The 17389-nt window shown below is 38.0% G+C and overlaps 1 protein-coding gene across 3 annotated transcripts in view; it reads left to right on the forward strand.

Annotated features, from left to right (window-relative positions):
* The first annotated feature begins 1934 nt into the window (after positions 1 to 1934).
* LOC122063559 (N-acetylglucosaminyl-phosphatidylinositol biosynthetic protein gpi1) overlaps positions 1935 to 17389 on the forward strand; it is a 20081-nt gene continuing 4626 nt past the window's right edge. The window contains exons 1-8 of one of the 3 annotated variants that reach the window (XM_042627264.1): positions 1935 to 2291; positions 2394 to 2831; positions 5168 to 5560; positions 5653 to 5793; positions 5914 to 5999; positions 6102 to 6323; positions 6767 to 7008; positions 7227 to 7261. In XM_042627264.1, coding sequence (XP_042483198.1) covers positions 2658 to 2831; positions 5168 to 5560; positions 5653 to 5793; positions 5914 to 5999; positions 6102 to 6323; positions 6767 to 7008; positions 7227 to 7261 — 1293 coding nt within the window. In that variant the 5' untranslated portion in view covers positions 1935 to 2291; positions 2394 to 2657. Of the gene's footprint in view, positions 2292 to 2393; positions 2832 to 5167; positions 5561 to 5652; positions 5794 to 5913; positions 6000 to 6101; positions 6324 to 6766; positions 7262 to 17389 lie in introns of all 3 variants that reach the window. The other 2 variants (XM_042627262.1, XM_042627263.1) reach the window with 2 other exon arrangements.

The following is a 17389-nucleotide window of genomic DNA, read 5'->3' on the forward strand; positions in this document are numbered from 1 at the left end:
CACAAAGTTTCTCGTTTTTTATGGGAGAGGTTTCTCTAAGCAAGTGGCTTTGAGGAGCACACCAATGAGGTATAACAAAACGGTATCATACAGAAGAGCAACAAGATCATTTCATGTGAAAATTAGAAAGACAAGCATAGAGGTTTGAGTGTGCCTTGCCTTGATACTTAGAGAACTTTATCCCTTTTTTGTTTTTTGGAAAAGATTTATGTTGATCCCTTAATCTATTTGTTTAAATACTCAATCGAGTAGTTCTTATAGCATGATTCCTATTTTTTGAATGTTTATTTTGAACCTCCCTCTATTTTTTGAATGTTTATTTTGAACCTCCCTCTATCTTATTCAAGCCCAGGCCTAACAAAGATGTGGTGCTTTTTGTGAAACATTTAGCATGGATCTCTATGACTACCCACTCTCCCATCTCCTAACATAGATGTACTCTCTTTATTATGAAGTAATGTTTCTTTTCTATTAAAAAAAAAAAAAGAGTATTTCTTTTGAAAATCTCTTAATAAAGCAAACTTTAATCTCCCCCTTCCCCATTGTAACTATAATATTTACATATTTTACCTTAAATTGGAAATCTTAGAAGTTTGCTCTTATTAGTGATTTAAAAGAAGTATTAATGTGAAAATTTAGGAAATATAAAATTCCCCTTGTTTACTCACATGAAAAAAGAGGAGAAGAAGAAGGGAGAGGATTCTCCCACAAAGTCATTGTAGGAAATCTCCCACACCACACCGGATCCTCCTTTTCTTCCGAACAAAGGGAAGGGTAAGAGTCTTCTTCGGTGGATCCCTCTTGTTCCTGTTTAGTCCCCTTCGTTTCGGAAGTTCTTTATGGTGGTGTGGAGTATAGTATAATTCACATGAAGCTCACATGGTCAAGTAAGAGAGAGAAAGTAATTAACAAAACTCATATGAGAGGGTAATAGTAAAATTGCGTTGTGGGAAACCGCTCAACTCCCCCCTCCTAAAAAATAAAATAAAAAACAGCACCAACCAATAGAAGGTAGAAACAAACCAAACAAATTTCTCGATGACAAAGGTTTTCCCATATTGCTAGTGTGGAGAAGAATATGTACACCACACTAAATAGGTGTTTAGAAAAATATGTATCATCTATGTGGGAACCTATATTTTTAGAATAAATTAGGGAAATAATAAAAAGGAAGAAAGAATGCTACCATCTAGCATGTGATTGCACCAAAACACAAAAGGTATGAAAAGACTGCACTGCCCCTTGCTGAAGATGTTCTTCTGCGTCGTCCCAATTGGTTGCACCTACTGATGTGTATCTACGCCAAGGGGGGCGTTCTCTTGCCCTAATAAAATAAAGGTGAGGGGGAGATTTTAATACTTGCAATGTAGCCATATTTTTTTCCCCACCTGCCTCCATATGACACATACTTGTACCAACAAAAAAAAAAAATGACACATACAAATAATAAACTATACTGTCATCCAAAAAAGAAAAGAAAAGAGGGTTTCCTAAGCAAATGGATAGCTTCCTTTTGTCGTTAGACTCACCACACTATTTATTTATTTAATTTTTTTGGAGAAAAGAATCCAAACCGTTTAGCTCTGGAGAAAAGAATCCAAACCATTAGCATTCCCCACGCCCCAACACAATGGGGTGTGAATAGACCCAATTGCCCTCATGCACACTATGTATTTTCATACTTGGTTGTGCCTTGGTGTGGGAACGCTAGACATATATAGTTTTCTTGCACTTTTTTTTTATAAGAAAACGGATCCTGCCTGGTCGCATGACTTTTGCGAAATTATCTATCCTACATGAAATACAAAATCCCATACCTGTTCATGCCCTTTTGCATACTCTCAATGCCCCAATGCAATGCAAGGGCCATGCAATTAGGTATTAATTGGCAGTTTATTACGCTGCATTTGATAGTCATTCTATTCCAGAAAAGACGCTTCGTATGAAAACCATAATTTTTCGTACTCAAAAAGATTGATTCCCTCAAAAAACGCAAAGCTTCTCCACTCTTCCCTTTACTTTTAAATCCCTAAATTACCCCTCCTTCAGCTGCCTTCCCAAGTCCTACGCCTGACCCCAAAGCCCCTTCCGGCCTCTTGCAGAAGTTTTATCCTTCGCTTCTTCTGGTACGGCTGAATCACCACCTGCAGAAGTGAGAACAGCCTCCATTGGTTTAAGGATGAGGGAGTAAATCGCCTCGGTGGCCTCTCTAGCGAGCGAGACATTTTGTACCTCTCTACAACCATCAATCACCATTGGGGATTCTGCACAAGTTCCTCCCTCCATTCGAGGTCTTATAAGATCATTCTCCGGCTGCTTCCTTACGTCCGTTCTCTTCTGATTGGTTTTGTGTTCTCACGCAACCTCTTAGTTGGTATTTACTTCTCTTGCAGGTGTCATCGATTTCAGCAGATCACTGCAGTGGTTCTCCTCGCTTGGAGGTTTTCATCAAGTCACCCAACTGTTCCTCTTTCATCTCACTATCCTTTTTCTGAAGAAGAAGATGATGTAATGTTCAGGCATGGGATCTGGATGGATGAAGAATAGGAAATTGGTCCAAAGATCACAAAGCTCTGCAAAGAGATTGTTGTTTCCGAATTCCCCCAATTCAAGACTCGAATGTGGAATAAGACACCGCCAATGGTCGTGAGGTGAAGATGAGAAGGCAATGTAGGATTTGGTGGCCTAAGCAGCTCTCATCTTCTAACCCAGATCCCGCCATATTGTTCGGGTGGTTCTTTCATTCTTCACACTCTTCTCTCGACATTGTTGTAGCCGTTGCAGCTTCCCCAGATGAGATTTCAGTTTCTTTCCCTCAATCTGGTCTTCAGGTACAAAACCTGTATTTGAATTTTTCTGCTTATGTTGTACTTTCCATTGTCTTGATGGGTGAATTGAGTTCAATTCCACCTTTCCCCAATGCTTTGCTATTGCTTTGGTCAAGCCTCAGCTTGGCATCTTCATGTGTATGGGTGCTTCTGTTCTTCACACTGTATAAGAATCTGAAGAAATTGGATACGAATGGTTTCAGGTGATGGGTGAAAATAACAAATGTCAAGCCATAATGGTTAGTGAAATATAGTTAGTTCAAAGTATTTAATGTCAGCTTATTTTGTTGGTAAATTTTAATGTTGATGCTGTAGGTATTATGATTGAAGACTGAAAATTAGGAACAAGTTGCCCTTTATTGCTGTTAGTCAATGTGATGAGTGGAATAATTTCTCTAAATTCACTCATGTACGATGGCCTAGTGCTGGTAGATTTCAAATACTAGTTGTTAGAAGCCTGTTCTTTGTTGTTTATTTCTTTATTGGTCAATATTAGTTCCAGGATATTAAAAACTGGGTCTTGTGATTGTTTTCAATGTCATCATTTCTCATCTATATGCATCTTCTTAATGCATATTTTAAAGAGTAAACATCTACACCTACAGCTTGATCCCAAGTATGTGGCATTTTCATAAGTTCCTTATTTTATGTTCATCCTTTTTTAACTTCGAAAACTCTTTTGGGTTTTGTTTGCCTTCATATATTAACTCCTTGAACTGAAGAAGCTCATTGACTCATAAACACCAATCTGACCTATTAAGAAACTCATCTTAAAGAAACAACTAAAATTTGTAAGGAAGCTAGATGGGTTTCGTAGGACCCATGAAACTTAACCTATCTTATTCAAATGACACTCAAACTGAGCTACTTCTATCCTATACAAACATATAAATGACAAGGTACAGAACAGAGGCACTATTACATTATTGAGAAAGGCCCTTAGTACTTTGCTGCCCACTTGGTTATTTCCTATGCTTAGTTATCTGCGAGAGTGTTTCAGGACCTTGGTTGGCTCTGAAAGAGATCTTCAATGTGGTTGCAAGTTGCCTCCCCTCCTTGTCATATCAACTCAGGCAATGTCCCCTCTCTGGAGATGTAATCCAGTATAGTGCATATTGAATGTTAATGTATGCTGATCAAAATGGTGAGCCACAGAGAGCAAATAAACTCTCTATTTCTTCAATAATAGAGTTGGCCATCTCTGTGGCATCAATTGTACAAGTTCGTGAAGAGGGCTGGACAAGTGGAATGAGGGAGAGCAGCTCGATCGACAAAAAAGAAGAGTAGCCCCCCTAGAACCTGGCAAGAAAACTATAACAGTTAAAACAATGAAGGTTTAGCTGGATTATTGTCGCTAAAAGCTCAGGTCACCTTGATGTGCAGTTTGCGCATGAACCTGGTTTGTGAAACAAAGTTTCTATTCCATTGTTTATTTGATGGATGAAGACAATCTCTCAAGATTAAGCAAAAGGATGGTAATAAGTCAATATAATGGAGTGACTAAATGAGATTCTCTTACCTGACCCCACATGTTGGTTTGGATTGGTTGTGCTCAGAGTTTGTTTAATGCCCTCGGCAGGCAGAGAATTCTATTTCTCACTGTACCAGGTAGAATGTATAAATTCAGCTTCATACCCCTGTTTATTATACAAAAAGCCTTTTCCCTAGACTATCAATAAGTTCTTTGATTATCAGGGAAAGAAAAATTCCCCTGCAACATCCTAATATGGTCTAGTGTTAACAATCTCTCTGTTCTCATCAATCTGCACAAAATCCAGAGGATGAGATCCGAATATCTTCCGTCTTAATGATTAATACCAAGTGCAGTTGATATTTCTATAAGCCTTCTGAAGAGCTACTGTTTGAGCTTTGTTAGCATGTTTACAACCCACTGGGCCCCCCGAAAAATGTAAGCATGGAACCATGGAAAACCTACCGAATATCCACCAAGCCATTGTTCCCCCTCTCATGCCCCTAAGCATCCTTCATTTTATGGGGGATCCATCTCATTATTCTATGTTGGCATCCTGCTCATGTTTGAACTGTTCCATGGAATAAGGAAGGCGTGGTCAGAGAGTTGTTAGAGTTTTACTATAATAGAATCTCTTTATAATGAGTTCCATAATGGTTTCAAATCTGATTTCGTCACCTTCTTAACCTATCGCTCACTGCCTTTGAAATTGGTTTATTTCCTTCTTTTGTGAATTTCAACTTCTCAATATGAATGCTGGTATCTTGGTCTGTGTGCTACTGCTATTGGAAAGAATTTATCATTTTCAAAGTTGCTTGTAGTTGCTGACTTTTTTTTTTTTTTTTGTTCCTTTGCTTTTTTAAAATAGGGGATTCTCCAGAAGATAAATACAAAAATGCCTCTATTTCTACATGACAAATCAACATTTACTATTTTAGGGCACTCTGCTGCCAGTTGCTTAAATGTGCCACTGAGAAGTGTTCAAACAGATGCAGAGGAAAACACAAACCCCACCAATTACAGAAAAGTGGATACACAGGTGAATCAGGATTTAAGTGGAGAAAAGCTTGAAAACTGGCACTGTCAATGCCACAAATTGGATGGATTCTTAGAAAAGTGTAGGCAGCATTCTGTTAGACATGGTAATTGGATCCAGTTATCTTTTGACTCCCATGGATTGTATTGTAAAAATATCTGCTGGATTCCCAAGTTGCATCACATACACTGGATGGGGGAAATAGTGTCTACCACTGATCTTCACGTATGTAAGTCAGAGTTGCCCTTCTGCTTCTCCATTTCTAACTTCATTGTTCATTCTGTTTGAACTATTCTCTTTTGTTTTAATTAATCCAGATAATAATTTATGACCCACCCACATTTGGCTCGCATAATTTCTCTCTGACTTCTGGGGGTTCACTGGAGGAAGTGAAATTGCCCCTCAAGAGACCGGAGTGGGCCAGCAAACTAAATCAAAAGCAGCCACTCACTGACTTGGTAAAATTATTTTATAGACACACATCTCTGATTGCAAAGTCCAAATTTATTGTTTCTAATTCTTTTGATCTTTCTCCACCAATTTACTTATTTATATAGCTTAAAAAATCTCAAATACAGGATACAGTTATCTCGGCAATTAATAGTGCATATGCTGCACAAATATTGTTTGAGAGATGCATGGGACGCAAAATTTCACCCCACTGGTACTCTATTACATTCTTCGTTATTTTTCTTATTTTTATCTTTTCTTGCTTCTGACCTTTATGTATTGATGAGACTCTATCCTTTGACCTTTGCTTGTCCAGGCTGGTTTCTATTGTGTGGAAAATTGGAGCCATGTTTGTAGCTTCTTTCTGCACTTTATTTTATATAGTTCTTCAGTTCTTTCATGGCCTTCTGAGTTACGGGTCAGATTCATTGCTTTACAAGATCTTAGCAAGGGTATTCAGCCATACACAGAAGAATGTCCATGTCCGCAGCTGTCAGCTTCTGTATTGGTCAACCTTTGGTCAATCTGGTGATTTCAGGTAATCTCACAACTTTTCTCATAATATAGTTTCATAATGATCCAGTTGAACACGTACCATGAGGTCCATGACTTGCATGGTATAGAGTCATCCCTTACTGTGGTATATTTACCATTGTTAATGGAATTTTCTGGGCCAAAATTTGATTGGATTGTCAAATGTTCATGACCAATTAATGTCTCAAGTAGCCAGATGATTTGAAATACTTTATGTGCGGCTAGAGGATTTATAATTCAGGAGATTATAATCATCTGACTGGGTTGAATTTTGGCCTAGGAGATACCCTTGATATGATGCATTAAATGGTGCATCGTGGCTGATCCTTCTTCCTTTGTGGCGTAGGTGGGATAGTAATGATCTAATCACATATTACTCTGTCTTTAATTTTGTGAAGGGGTCGCTTTATGACTTACCTCATTCTTCCAATTTAATCTTATTTGTAGGTCTCAGGCAAATGTGGAATGTGCAGAGAGAGCTTCTATACATAAACACTCAATGTGGTCAAGTGTAGTTGTTGATATTCTTTTGGGAAATCTGGTTGGCTATATGTTGTTGGTCCATGCTGAGGCTATGTGCATATGGATTTCAAACCTTACACATGACATCACGGACAATTTGTTGCGTTCAGGTTGTGTGTGGCTGATGGGTGTCCCAGCAGGTTTCAAACTGAATATGGAGCTAGCAGGTGTTCTTGGCATGACTTCACTTAATACAATTCAAATTTGGTCTACCCTATGGTTCTTTTTGGGTTTCTTCTTGAGCTATTTCATCAGAGCACTTGCTATATCTGGAATCATTTTGGGGGCCACTATACCCGCTGCACTGGTTATAGACACAATTGTGCTTGCAACATTGCATATTTTAACTCTTCATTGGCTGATCTCTCTTCTATATTTGAAACAGATTCAGGCTTTAGCAGCTTTGTGGCGCCTTTTCAGGTACCACTTGTTCCTCCTTTTGGTGCCGATTGTTGAAATCAGAAGGCTCCAAGTGATAATTATGTGAAATCCTGTTCCATTGCTTATATGAAAATTTAGCACTTCCATTCAAACTAGCAAGCCCTGATCCTGACAATAAGTATTAAATGCACATTTATGTTACTTTCCGTCGAATGCAAAACACAGTGGGTAGGAATTCTAATCATGTAGACTCAATTCATCCATAAGCATCATGGTTTGTATTTGATTTAGACACTTAGTTACATCTTAATTTCTGCCTTAGAAACTATGGTTGTGTAACCCCAAAAGTTTCAATATACTCCTTGCAATGGTACCCTTTTTTCCCTTTCCTTTTTGTATTTTATTCTTGTAGAGGATAAAAAAGGGTGTGGATATGCTCATGCTTTATGCACCTGTGATACAGGAGCATCATCTGCTTCATGTGTGACACCACAAGTGTGAAGTGGCATTATACTTTCCAGGTACCACTTGAAGTAAATCCATGGCAGTGACTACATTAGAAGCTTCATGATTGGCTGAAGCATAGAATAGAAGCATATTGAAATTAAGGACAGTAAGTATAGTATTCCATTCATCTACAGTTTGAAGAGGTCCGGTGGTTGTGGGCAGTAGTGCTGTAGTTTAATTAAGCTTGGGATCAGAAGTCTTCTTTGTGGATACTGATTCCTTGCTGAACTTTCATCATTTGGAAGCTGATGGTTAGTTGGTTATGGCTTTAATGATTGTTAGTGTGGGATCAGTGATGCAGATCAAAGCCTGAGAAGAAGAGGGCTGAGAATCAACTTTAGGAAAAAAAGATTTTATTTTGCTGTTCACGAGTTACTGTTCATGTGGACAGTAACCAATATGGGTCTCACTGCCAGCTCCTAATGTGGAGAAGACTTGAAGAGGATTCCCTTTTGATTCATGGGCCCCATGGCCAGCTCGAATGGAGGAGTTAGGATGAAAGATTTAGGAAATCCTTGATTGGTATAGTTTCTATTTTCATATTTTCTTATAATAGTTAGGATTTAGGAAGATATTATCTAGCTAGTTTCTAATTTTAGTTTTTACTTTTAGAAAGTAGGAATTCTAATTTATTGGGTTTCTATCTTTGTAAAAGGGTGGGATTTGATTTGATTTGATTTGATTTGATCTGTAATTAGTTTCCAAATATGATAATATCTAGTTGTAAAGCCATTACTTTCCTTTTCATGCAAGGAAGGACCCAATTTTGTAATCAATTTAAAGTTTATAAATAAAGGAAGAAGGCTGATCTACAACCCACGATTGAATGAAAAAAAAAAAAGGAAAGCTTTGTGCTGGAAAACTGTGAGATGCAGTGCTGTGAGAGACAGCTTGGGTGAGATGCCCTAGGGAAGAGTGAGATACTTGACCCAACCTATGCCCCTTCCCCATCTATCTTCTTCCTCTCCTCTACTCTTCAGTTTATTTTTTCATCTATAATTTCTGTTACTAGTTTCCTGCAACACCATCAAATCTGAATTTCTGGAGAGCAAGTTTCTTGGAGATTCTATCAGTTATTGGAATATCGAACCTACTGCAGGGTTGGTTCTTATCTGGAACTCACTCCTACATTAATCACATTTAGGTTAATTGTTTTATTATCATATTTTTCCTGCCAAAAAATTGAAGAGGTTGATGCAGTGGCATTATTGTGGTTGGAGCAGCCTGACCCGTTCTGAAAATCCAGTGATGTAGAGGCTATGGCCTAGCTGACCGGAACGACCCTCCTTGGATGCCTAAGCCAAGACACAACCAGCCCAACCCGGTTTTTTAGTCCAAGGGGGGCTGATAGACTAATCTTTAGTTTGTTTTATTTCATATGGGTGGGTAGAATCACATATGAGTTGTTTTGGTAGTTTCTTTATTTGAGATGTTGCCTATTATTAAGCAAGGGATTTTTTTCTTTATATTGACTATGTAATACAATGGAAGATTAGAGTTGAGTAGAAAATAAATGAAATTTTGAATGGAATGAATTAAGAAGTTGTTTGTCGTGGTGTGCTAAGGCGAGGGCCTGCTGCTCGATTGTTTGATTTGTCCCGTACTTTGTTACCATATTCTTAAAGGTCTGGCCTATTCCAGAAGTTACCCTTAACTTGAGTTACTATCAGGGCCCATTAATGACATCGGCATCTGTATGTTAGAATGTATGTAATAGGGGTACTTTAGGAACTGTCTTATGTTAAGTTGTCCTTATATTTATTTTCTTTTATTTCTCTTTCACCTCCCTTGGGGAGGAATATGTATAATGTAGGAATGGATTTGACAACCAAACCAGACCCAAGACTGCAGGAAAGTTAAACCAAAGAACAACCAATAACCACCCAATGGTAGACAACAACAACAGTCCAACTTAAACCAGTCGACAGCCCTTGAAAAACCAGAATTATCAGATCCAGAATCTAGAATTTCAGGTAGCAGAGTTTGCACCAACAAATAGAATTTCAGCAACAGAAATAGAGTATTTGAATAAGGTCCAATTAGAATCAAAATATCACAGGAATAGATAACCAAATCAGAACTTGATTCTGACAGCAGGTCCTGAGATCTGACAGTAATTTCTGGAACTTCAGTAGAGTATTATTAAGGAACTAATAACAAATCTAATTACTGATTAGAAGGTCCAGTTCAGTGGAGAATAAAAGCAGCAGTCAACTTCAACACATTAAAAAAACAGAAATCAATTCTGGGCAGAGAACACTATTGGCCAGAATTGAAGAAAACTCAGAACCAGACAAACCCCTGGTCTGATCAGCACCAAAATTGGTTCGAGTCCTCCTCTGGTTGATCCTAACAACCGACCAGAATCACAAGGCCATCGGGTGGCTAGAACTCCCAACAGAATAGGGAAAAACAGAGATTCAGAACCCAGAAAAATTCTGCAGAATGGTTCAGTTACTTACCTGTTCTGCTGGAGAAGATAATCCAATAAAGAAAACCAGAAAATAATAGCAACCCACTCGGACTTCTCGCAGCAGAGTGTCGATTGGATCAAACACCAATCCCTAGGCCTTGATCAAACACAAGGAACAGCCAGGGGTACCAGAGGCAGCAATAAGAGAGTTGTTTCTTATTAGTCAACAATCGTGGCTCATAAAAGAGCCATATCCTTTATTTATAATGATGGGGAGGGTTTACAAATAATAGTAACTCAGAGTTACTAAATCTGAGTTACTAAAAACTGATTACAAGAAGTTACTAAAAACTGGAAATTGAAATCGAATAAAAATAGAAACTAGTCTTGACAAAAATTAGAAACTAACAATGGCTTGAAATTAAAAACTAATTTAGGACTTCAAAATAGAAACTAAATAACTAATTAGTAACCCCATCAGCAACCCAAATCGTTGGGCTGACTTGGACCAGATCTGGGTCGACCCAGTCAGCCACTTGGGTTGACCTTGGTCTTGGTTCTCCTTGTGTAAACCCTTGTCGGTACTGCATCAATGTAATTCCCTAAAGTATTATTTGCATCTAATATAGGTGAGATGAGAAGAGGAATCCCTCACGTTTTTCTCTCACTCTTCTTCTTCTTCTCTCATTGCCTCTCCCTCTTCTTCCTTACTCTCTTCTCTCTTCTTCCTTCATCTCTAACCCTAGTCCTTATTTCTAACTTGGTATCATAGGTTATACAAGGGTTTGAGAGTTGATTAAGCCCTCTTGTTCCATTCTTTGAGTCTCTCTTGGAACCGTAGAAGAAAAGGGATCCATTAGAGGCTATACTATGTAAGAAGAGTATAGAAGGTGACCTAATGGAGTTGTAGAAACAAGTTAAAGACACTTAAAGGAAGATTTGAGGGCTACATGGACTGATTGAAGCTCACAAAGAGAAGAAGGACCGTTCTAAGCTTTACCGCCAGCCATAGCTTCTAGCTTCTCTTTCTCTCTCCTTCGACATTGGTTGAGGATGTGGCCTAGCTGGATAGAATCACCCAAGGGTCTTGTATGACCCCTCCATGTTTCATTTGTTGAGTAGTTGTGTTGTGGGAACACAACTCCATTTACTGCATGTTGCCAGGTGTCACCGTTTTTTCTATTTTGGTTCTTTTGGGTCTGAAATAGCTGGTAGTGGAGTTTTTGGTTTCATTAGTTTGGATGTGTTTTGTTCTATGATGATTGTATGTGCTTTTCGGATGAAGCCCCATAGTTATAAGTGGACTCTCTTGTCTTTCTATAAGATTTCCATGGTTTACTAGTCGTTGGAATTTTTTTTTGGGGTTCTGAGAAGATAATATATTTGGGACTTGTGTATCCCCCGTGGTTTGGATCTCCATTGGTGTTGTTTGAGGAGTATCCTTACATTATGTCTGATCTCACGGAACCTCTGGAAGCTACATCAGGTGGGTTGAGTAGTACCAATCATAGTTGTCACGGCGCCAAGTTGAACCAAGGCGGTGGAGGGTTGTCGAAGCGCTTAGGCGACCGCCTTAAGGCGAATAAGGCGAACAAGTGTTATTTTTTATTTTTCCTATTTTCTAACATTATTTAGTAAGTTATATATATAACTTGTATCATAAAAAATCAAGATTAAGCCACATCAAGTCATTAAAAATCAACATTTAGCCATATCAGATCATAAAAAATTAACATTAAGTCATATTAAGTTATAAAAAATCAACATTTAGAGAAATGCTCTTATTCTATAATAAGTTTGACTGGTCAAATGATTTTATTTTTACATGAGACTTTTTGTATTAGTTATAATATAAAATCAGTTTTCTAACAAGTCTAAGATTACTTAAATTTGAGTTGTAATGACAAAGTTATGCTTTAGTCAAACTTATTTTTAAGTGCGCAAATACTGTTAAAATCTCCTGAATGAAAATAATTTTATGAATATCAAAACAAAATATTATTTTACCGAACTTTTGGTTTTTAGCAATGTTTTAACATGATAGAATTTATAAAATTTTCATAATTGAAAAAAACCCTAGCATTTAAAAGTTGAAAATCGTCCCTATAACCAAAATCCAGTTTTTGTTCTTGGACTGGGGGGTTGATTTTTTATCCTTTTGGAATTTGATTTTTAAACTATTTTTATTGGATTCAAATAGGGGGTATTTGTTTATTTATGAATAATATCTTAAGTAAATGAAATAACAAATATTGTGAACCATGTACTTTTGCTAAACATTGTCGTTCATCTTATCCCTATCATGGTAGTCGATCTGTTGTTCCTTTTCATATTGTGCATACTGATGTTTGGGGACCTTGTCCCACTACCTCCCTGTTTGGCTATCGTTATTTTGTTTCTTTTGTTGATGATTTTTCTCGTTGTACTTGAACCATTCTTATGAAACATAAGAGTGATGTTTATGATGCCTTCAAAAACTTCTATCAAATGGTCTATACCCATTTTGAAACCAAGATCAAGATAGTCCGATTTGATAAAGAGGGAAGTATATGTATGGTGGTCTGAAAGACTTTTTTTACTGACAATGGTATTATCCATCAGTTTGCTTGTGTTGATACACCCCAACAAAATGGGGTAGCTGAGAGGAAAAATCGCCCTTTGTTAGAAGTCGGTCGAAGTCTTTTATTTGGTATACATGTTCCTTAGACTTTTTCCTCATCAATCGCATGCCTACCAAAATTTGTGGGTCTCAAAACCCAGTTGCAGTCTTGTCTTAGTCTTCTGCTTCTACTTTTCCTCCCAGGGTGTTTGGTTGTGTTTTTTCTGTGCATGTTAACAAATCTGCCCGTGCCAAACTTGATCCTAAGGCTCTCAAATGCCTCTTCCTTGGGTATTCTTCCACCACCAAAGGCTACAAGTGTTACCACCCTTCATCTCGCAGGGGATTTCTTTTAAAAGATGTCACCTTCTTCGAGTCTGTGCCTTACTTTGCCCCTCATCAGCATCCTCTTCAGGGCGAGAATAGAACTGAAAGTGAAAAGGCTGCTGATGCCATTCTGTTTCTTACCCCATTGCCTCTTACTCCTTTTTCTTTTGATATTGGTAAACATAAAGAGGTGGATGATGTTGATATTGTGGATGAACCTTGTACAGAGAAGGCACCTATTATAGTGTACATAAGAAGGACGAAAAAGACCTGCCAAGAGTCCTCTTTGGATCCACATCCTGAGCTATTCCCTCCTCAGTCAGGTAACATCTCCTCTCATTTGGAGTTGGACCTCCCTATTGCTGCTTGTAAGGGTAAGAGAGCTTGTACTAATCGTATAGCCCAGTTTGTTCCCTATTATGCTCTCTCTCCTTTAGGTGTTGCTTTTACAGTTGTTCTTTCTTCTGCTTCCATTCCCAAAACTTTTATTGAGGCTATGTCAGACCCTAAGTGGAAACAAGCCATGTCAGAGGAAATGGTGGAGAAGAACTGTACCTGGAAACTGGTTGACCTTCCCAGGGGGAGAACCCCAGTTGGATGCAGATGGGTCTATACGATCAAGTACCGATCAGAGGGTGCTATTGAGAGGTACAATGTAAGATTGGTGGCCAAAGGGTACAGTCAGGTGTATGGAATTAATTATCAGAAGACCTTTGCTCCTGTGGCCAAACATAACTCTATAATAGTTCTTTTATCTGTGGCAACAAACAGAGATTGACCCTTATATCAGTTTAGATGTGAATAATGCCTTCCTCAATGGAGATTTAGAGGAGGAAGTGTATATGCAGCACCCTCCTGGATTAAAGTTTCCGACAGCCGATGGTAAGGTGTCTCCTCAAGAAGGCACTTTATGGTCTGAAGCAGTCACCAAAGGCTTAGTTTGAGAGGTTCAGACAGGCCATTATGAAAAATGGATATTCCTAGAGTCAAGCAAACCACACATTATTTACCCGGAGGGGTAATGACACCATCACAACATTGATTGTGTATGCTGATGATATTGTGGTAATTGGAGATGATAATGAGGAGATAACTAGGTTGAAAGCTTATCTGGCGAAACAGTTTGAGATCAAGGATCTAGGACACTTGAAATATTTCTTGGGTATTAAAATGTAAAGGTCTAAGAAGGGAATCAAGGTATGCCAAAGAAAATTTGTTCTAGATCTATTGAAAGAAACATGAATGCTGGGTTCTAAACTAGCAAGTTCTCCTATTGAGCAGAATCATAAGCTAGGAGAGGATTGTGGCCATTCCCTTGTTGATGCAGGGAAATACCAGAGGTTAGTAGGGGAAGTTGATTTATTTGTCTCTGACTCCCCAGACATTTCTTATGCAGTGGGAGTAGTGAGCCAATTTATGCATGCACCCAAGAGTGGCCACTTGGATGCTGTGTATCGTATCCTCAGATACTTGAAGTCCTCTCCAGGAAAAGGACTTTGTATGCCAGAAACAATCACTTGAGAATAGAAGGCTATTTTGATGCTGATTGAGCTGGATCCATTTCTGATAGGAGATCTACATCTGGTTATTGCACATTTGTGGGTGGTAACTTGATCCAGTGCAGAAGCTAAGTACAGAGCAATGACTCATGCAGTTTGTGAACTCACTTGGCTGCGTTGGTTTGTTCTCGAGTTGGGGTATGACACTGAGAGACCTATGAGACTCTATTGTGACAACAAAGCAGCTATAAGTATTGCTCACAACCTAGTGCAATATGATGGAACAAAGCACATTGAAGTAGACCAGCATTTAATCAAAGAGAAGATTGATTCTGGTAATGTTTGTACACCATTTGTGAGGACAGGTGATCAATTGGCAAACATCTTCACCAAAGGACTCATTCCTCACCAGTTCAGTACCCTCTTATGCAAGCTGGGAATGCATGATATTTATTCTCCAGCTTGAGGGGGAGTGTTAGAATGTATGTAATAGGGGTACTTTAGGAACTATCTTATGTTAAGTTATCTTTATATGTATTTTCTTTTATTTCTCTTTCACCTCCCTTAGGAAGGAATATGTAATTCCCTAAAGTATTATTTGCATTTAATATAGGTGGGATGAGAGGAGGAATCTCTCATGTTTTGCTCTCTCTTCTTCTTCTTCTTCTCTCATCTTCTCTCCCTCTTCTTCCTTACTCTCTTCTCTCTTCTTCCTTCATCTCTAACCCTAGTCCTTATTTCTAACTCTGTAACTTGGGGTTAAATCAAAGGTCGGGTAGTTAGGGGCAGTAGTGATGTGGTTTAGTTAAGCTTTGGACAGGAGGTATTCTTTGTTGGGTTAGAAGCTTCCTCCTCTCTGAACTTCTATCATTTGCAAGTTGAAGGTAAGTTGGCTGTGGCTGTTTTGGCAGTCATTTAGGCCTTGGTATCGTTTCTGTTCCAGAAACTCCGTTTCATGTCAAAAATGGAAATTTCAGTTTTTGTGTCAAAACATCGTTTTTTAACGAATTAAGGCTGTTTGGTGAATCTGTTTCTGGAACAGTTTCAGAATAGAAAAACGACAGTTCAGCCGTTTGGTAATGCTTGTTTCAGAAACGTTTTTTTTTTTAAGTCAATAATTACAGAAATAAATGCCAAAATACTATTATAAATTAATAATCTTTTGGGACAATTAAGCATTACATACCAAATAAAAAAAAATGGAGTATATAATTAAGATTGCCTTGTCCAAGTTAATTATGCATTACATAATTCCCCAATTTTTTATTTTTTGTCCAAGTCTAAAGACTTGAATGCATTGAGGATGTCTTTCATCTTATTTGTTTGGTCCTCTAATCCTTTAAATGTCCCTTCCAGATATCCTTTCATGTACTCGTTCGAAATGGACGGTGGTGTGAATGCTGTTGATGTTGAGCTTTCTGAACCTAATATATGTTGTATGGTAGAAATATGTGTTTCATCTTTTGACCATACAAACATACCACATCCACAGTCATCAGCCTATATCAAATAATAATAGATGTGATTAGGGTCATTGAAACCAAAATCATCCAAACAAGAAATAACAACATAACCATCAAAATAGTCTGAATATTTCCAAACAAAGGCCCTATTCACCCCCCTCAGCTAATCCAACGCATCAAAAAGCCAACTCCTAGATGTTACTAATCCAAAAACAACTTTAAATCTCTATTTTAATATTTTAACAAATGTATTAATTATTAGGATCTGCACAACCCTACACCAAAAGGAAAAGGAAATAGAAATAAATAAATAAAAATTGTGAACACACTAGTCTCTGTAAAAAATAAAAGCCGGGGAAAAAATTAAATTATGTTTGCCCTTCATCTTAAACTGCTTATTGTATGCCTTAGTTCCAACAATTCTTGCTTCCCATACTTTTTCCTCTTCAATTGGATGGAGTCCCATACTATTAGACACAAAAAACTATCTTTCTAACTCCAATGACAACTATTTTAGCAGCAAGGGTTTCTTTGCTTCTCCCATTCTCATAAATTGGGATTTGTATTATTCTCTTGGTTGGTGCTATTGAGTCAAATTTACACTGTCCAGAAGTAACTCAACCTCTACCATGAAACGAATGTGCCGCTATAAGCCTAAGCACTAAATAGCTCATATTGACAGAAAATGCATCAAATGACAAATGCATGTTTCATAATCTCTTTACCTCCCAAAAATAACACTGGATGCAAAGAATGAATTTCAAGCAGACAACAAGCAAGACATTCAACTGACAAAATTGCCAATCCCAAAGACCACTGCATTCAACTCGGAGAATGATGATTAAGTCTTCACACCTAAAATCTTGTTCACATTTAATATGAATAGAAGCTGAGTAAGTGATTCAGTTTTATCCTCAACTCTTTCTGTTTCCTTCTTCCCCATAAATTAACTAATCAAATAAAACAAGGTACGACCAACTTGAAAGAAATGGGTTCAAAACCAACCTGCTCTCATCCGAATCAGGAAGTATGGATAGGAATTCTCCAGGCACAATTAACGCCGCAAACATACAGAAAACTAAACCTAGAAGCAGTTCAACCACCACCTGTATTATCGCAAAAATTCGAGTTCCATTAATACCACGACAAATAAACAAAAGGAGGGGGGGCTATGATTTACATTCATAGGAGGTCCCGAGAATTCTTCCTCCAGGATCTTCAACAAACCTCTATCTGCAACAAAATCAACTCAATTTCAATCGACAGAAGCAGGTACAGAGACATGAAGAATAATCAGAGCAGATACACAAATTTAATCGGTAATGTAATGCTTCGGGAACCAGCTCCATTTTTTTTTTT

The sequence above is a fragment of the Macadamia integrifolia genome, unplaced genomic scaffold, assembly GCF_013358625.1.
Source record: "Macadamia integrifolia cultivar HAES 741 unplaced genomic scaffold, SCU_Mint_v3 scaffold1351, whole genome shotgun sequence".
NCBI lineage: Eukaryota > Viridiplantae > Streptophyta > Magnoliopsida > Proteales > Proteaceae > Macadamia > Macadamia integrifolia.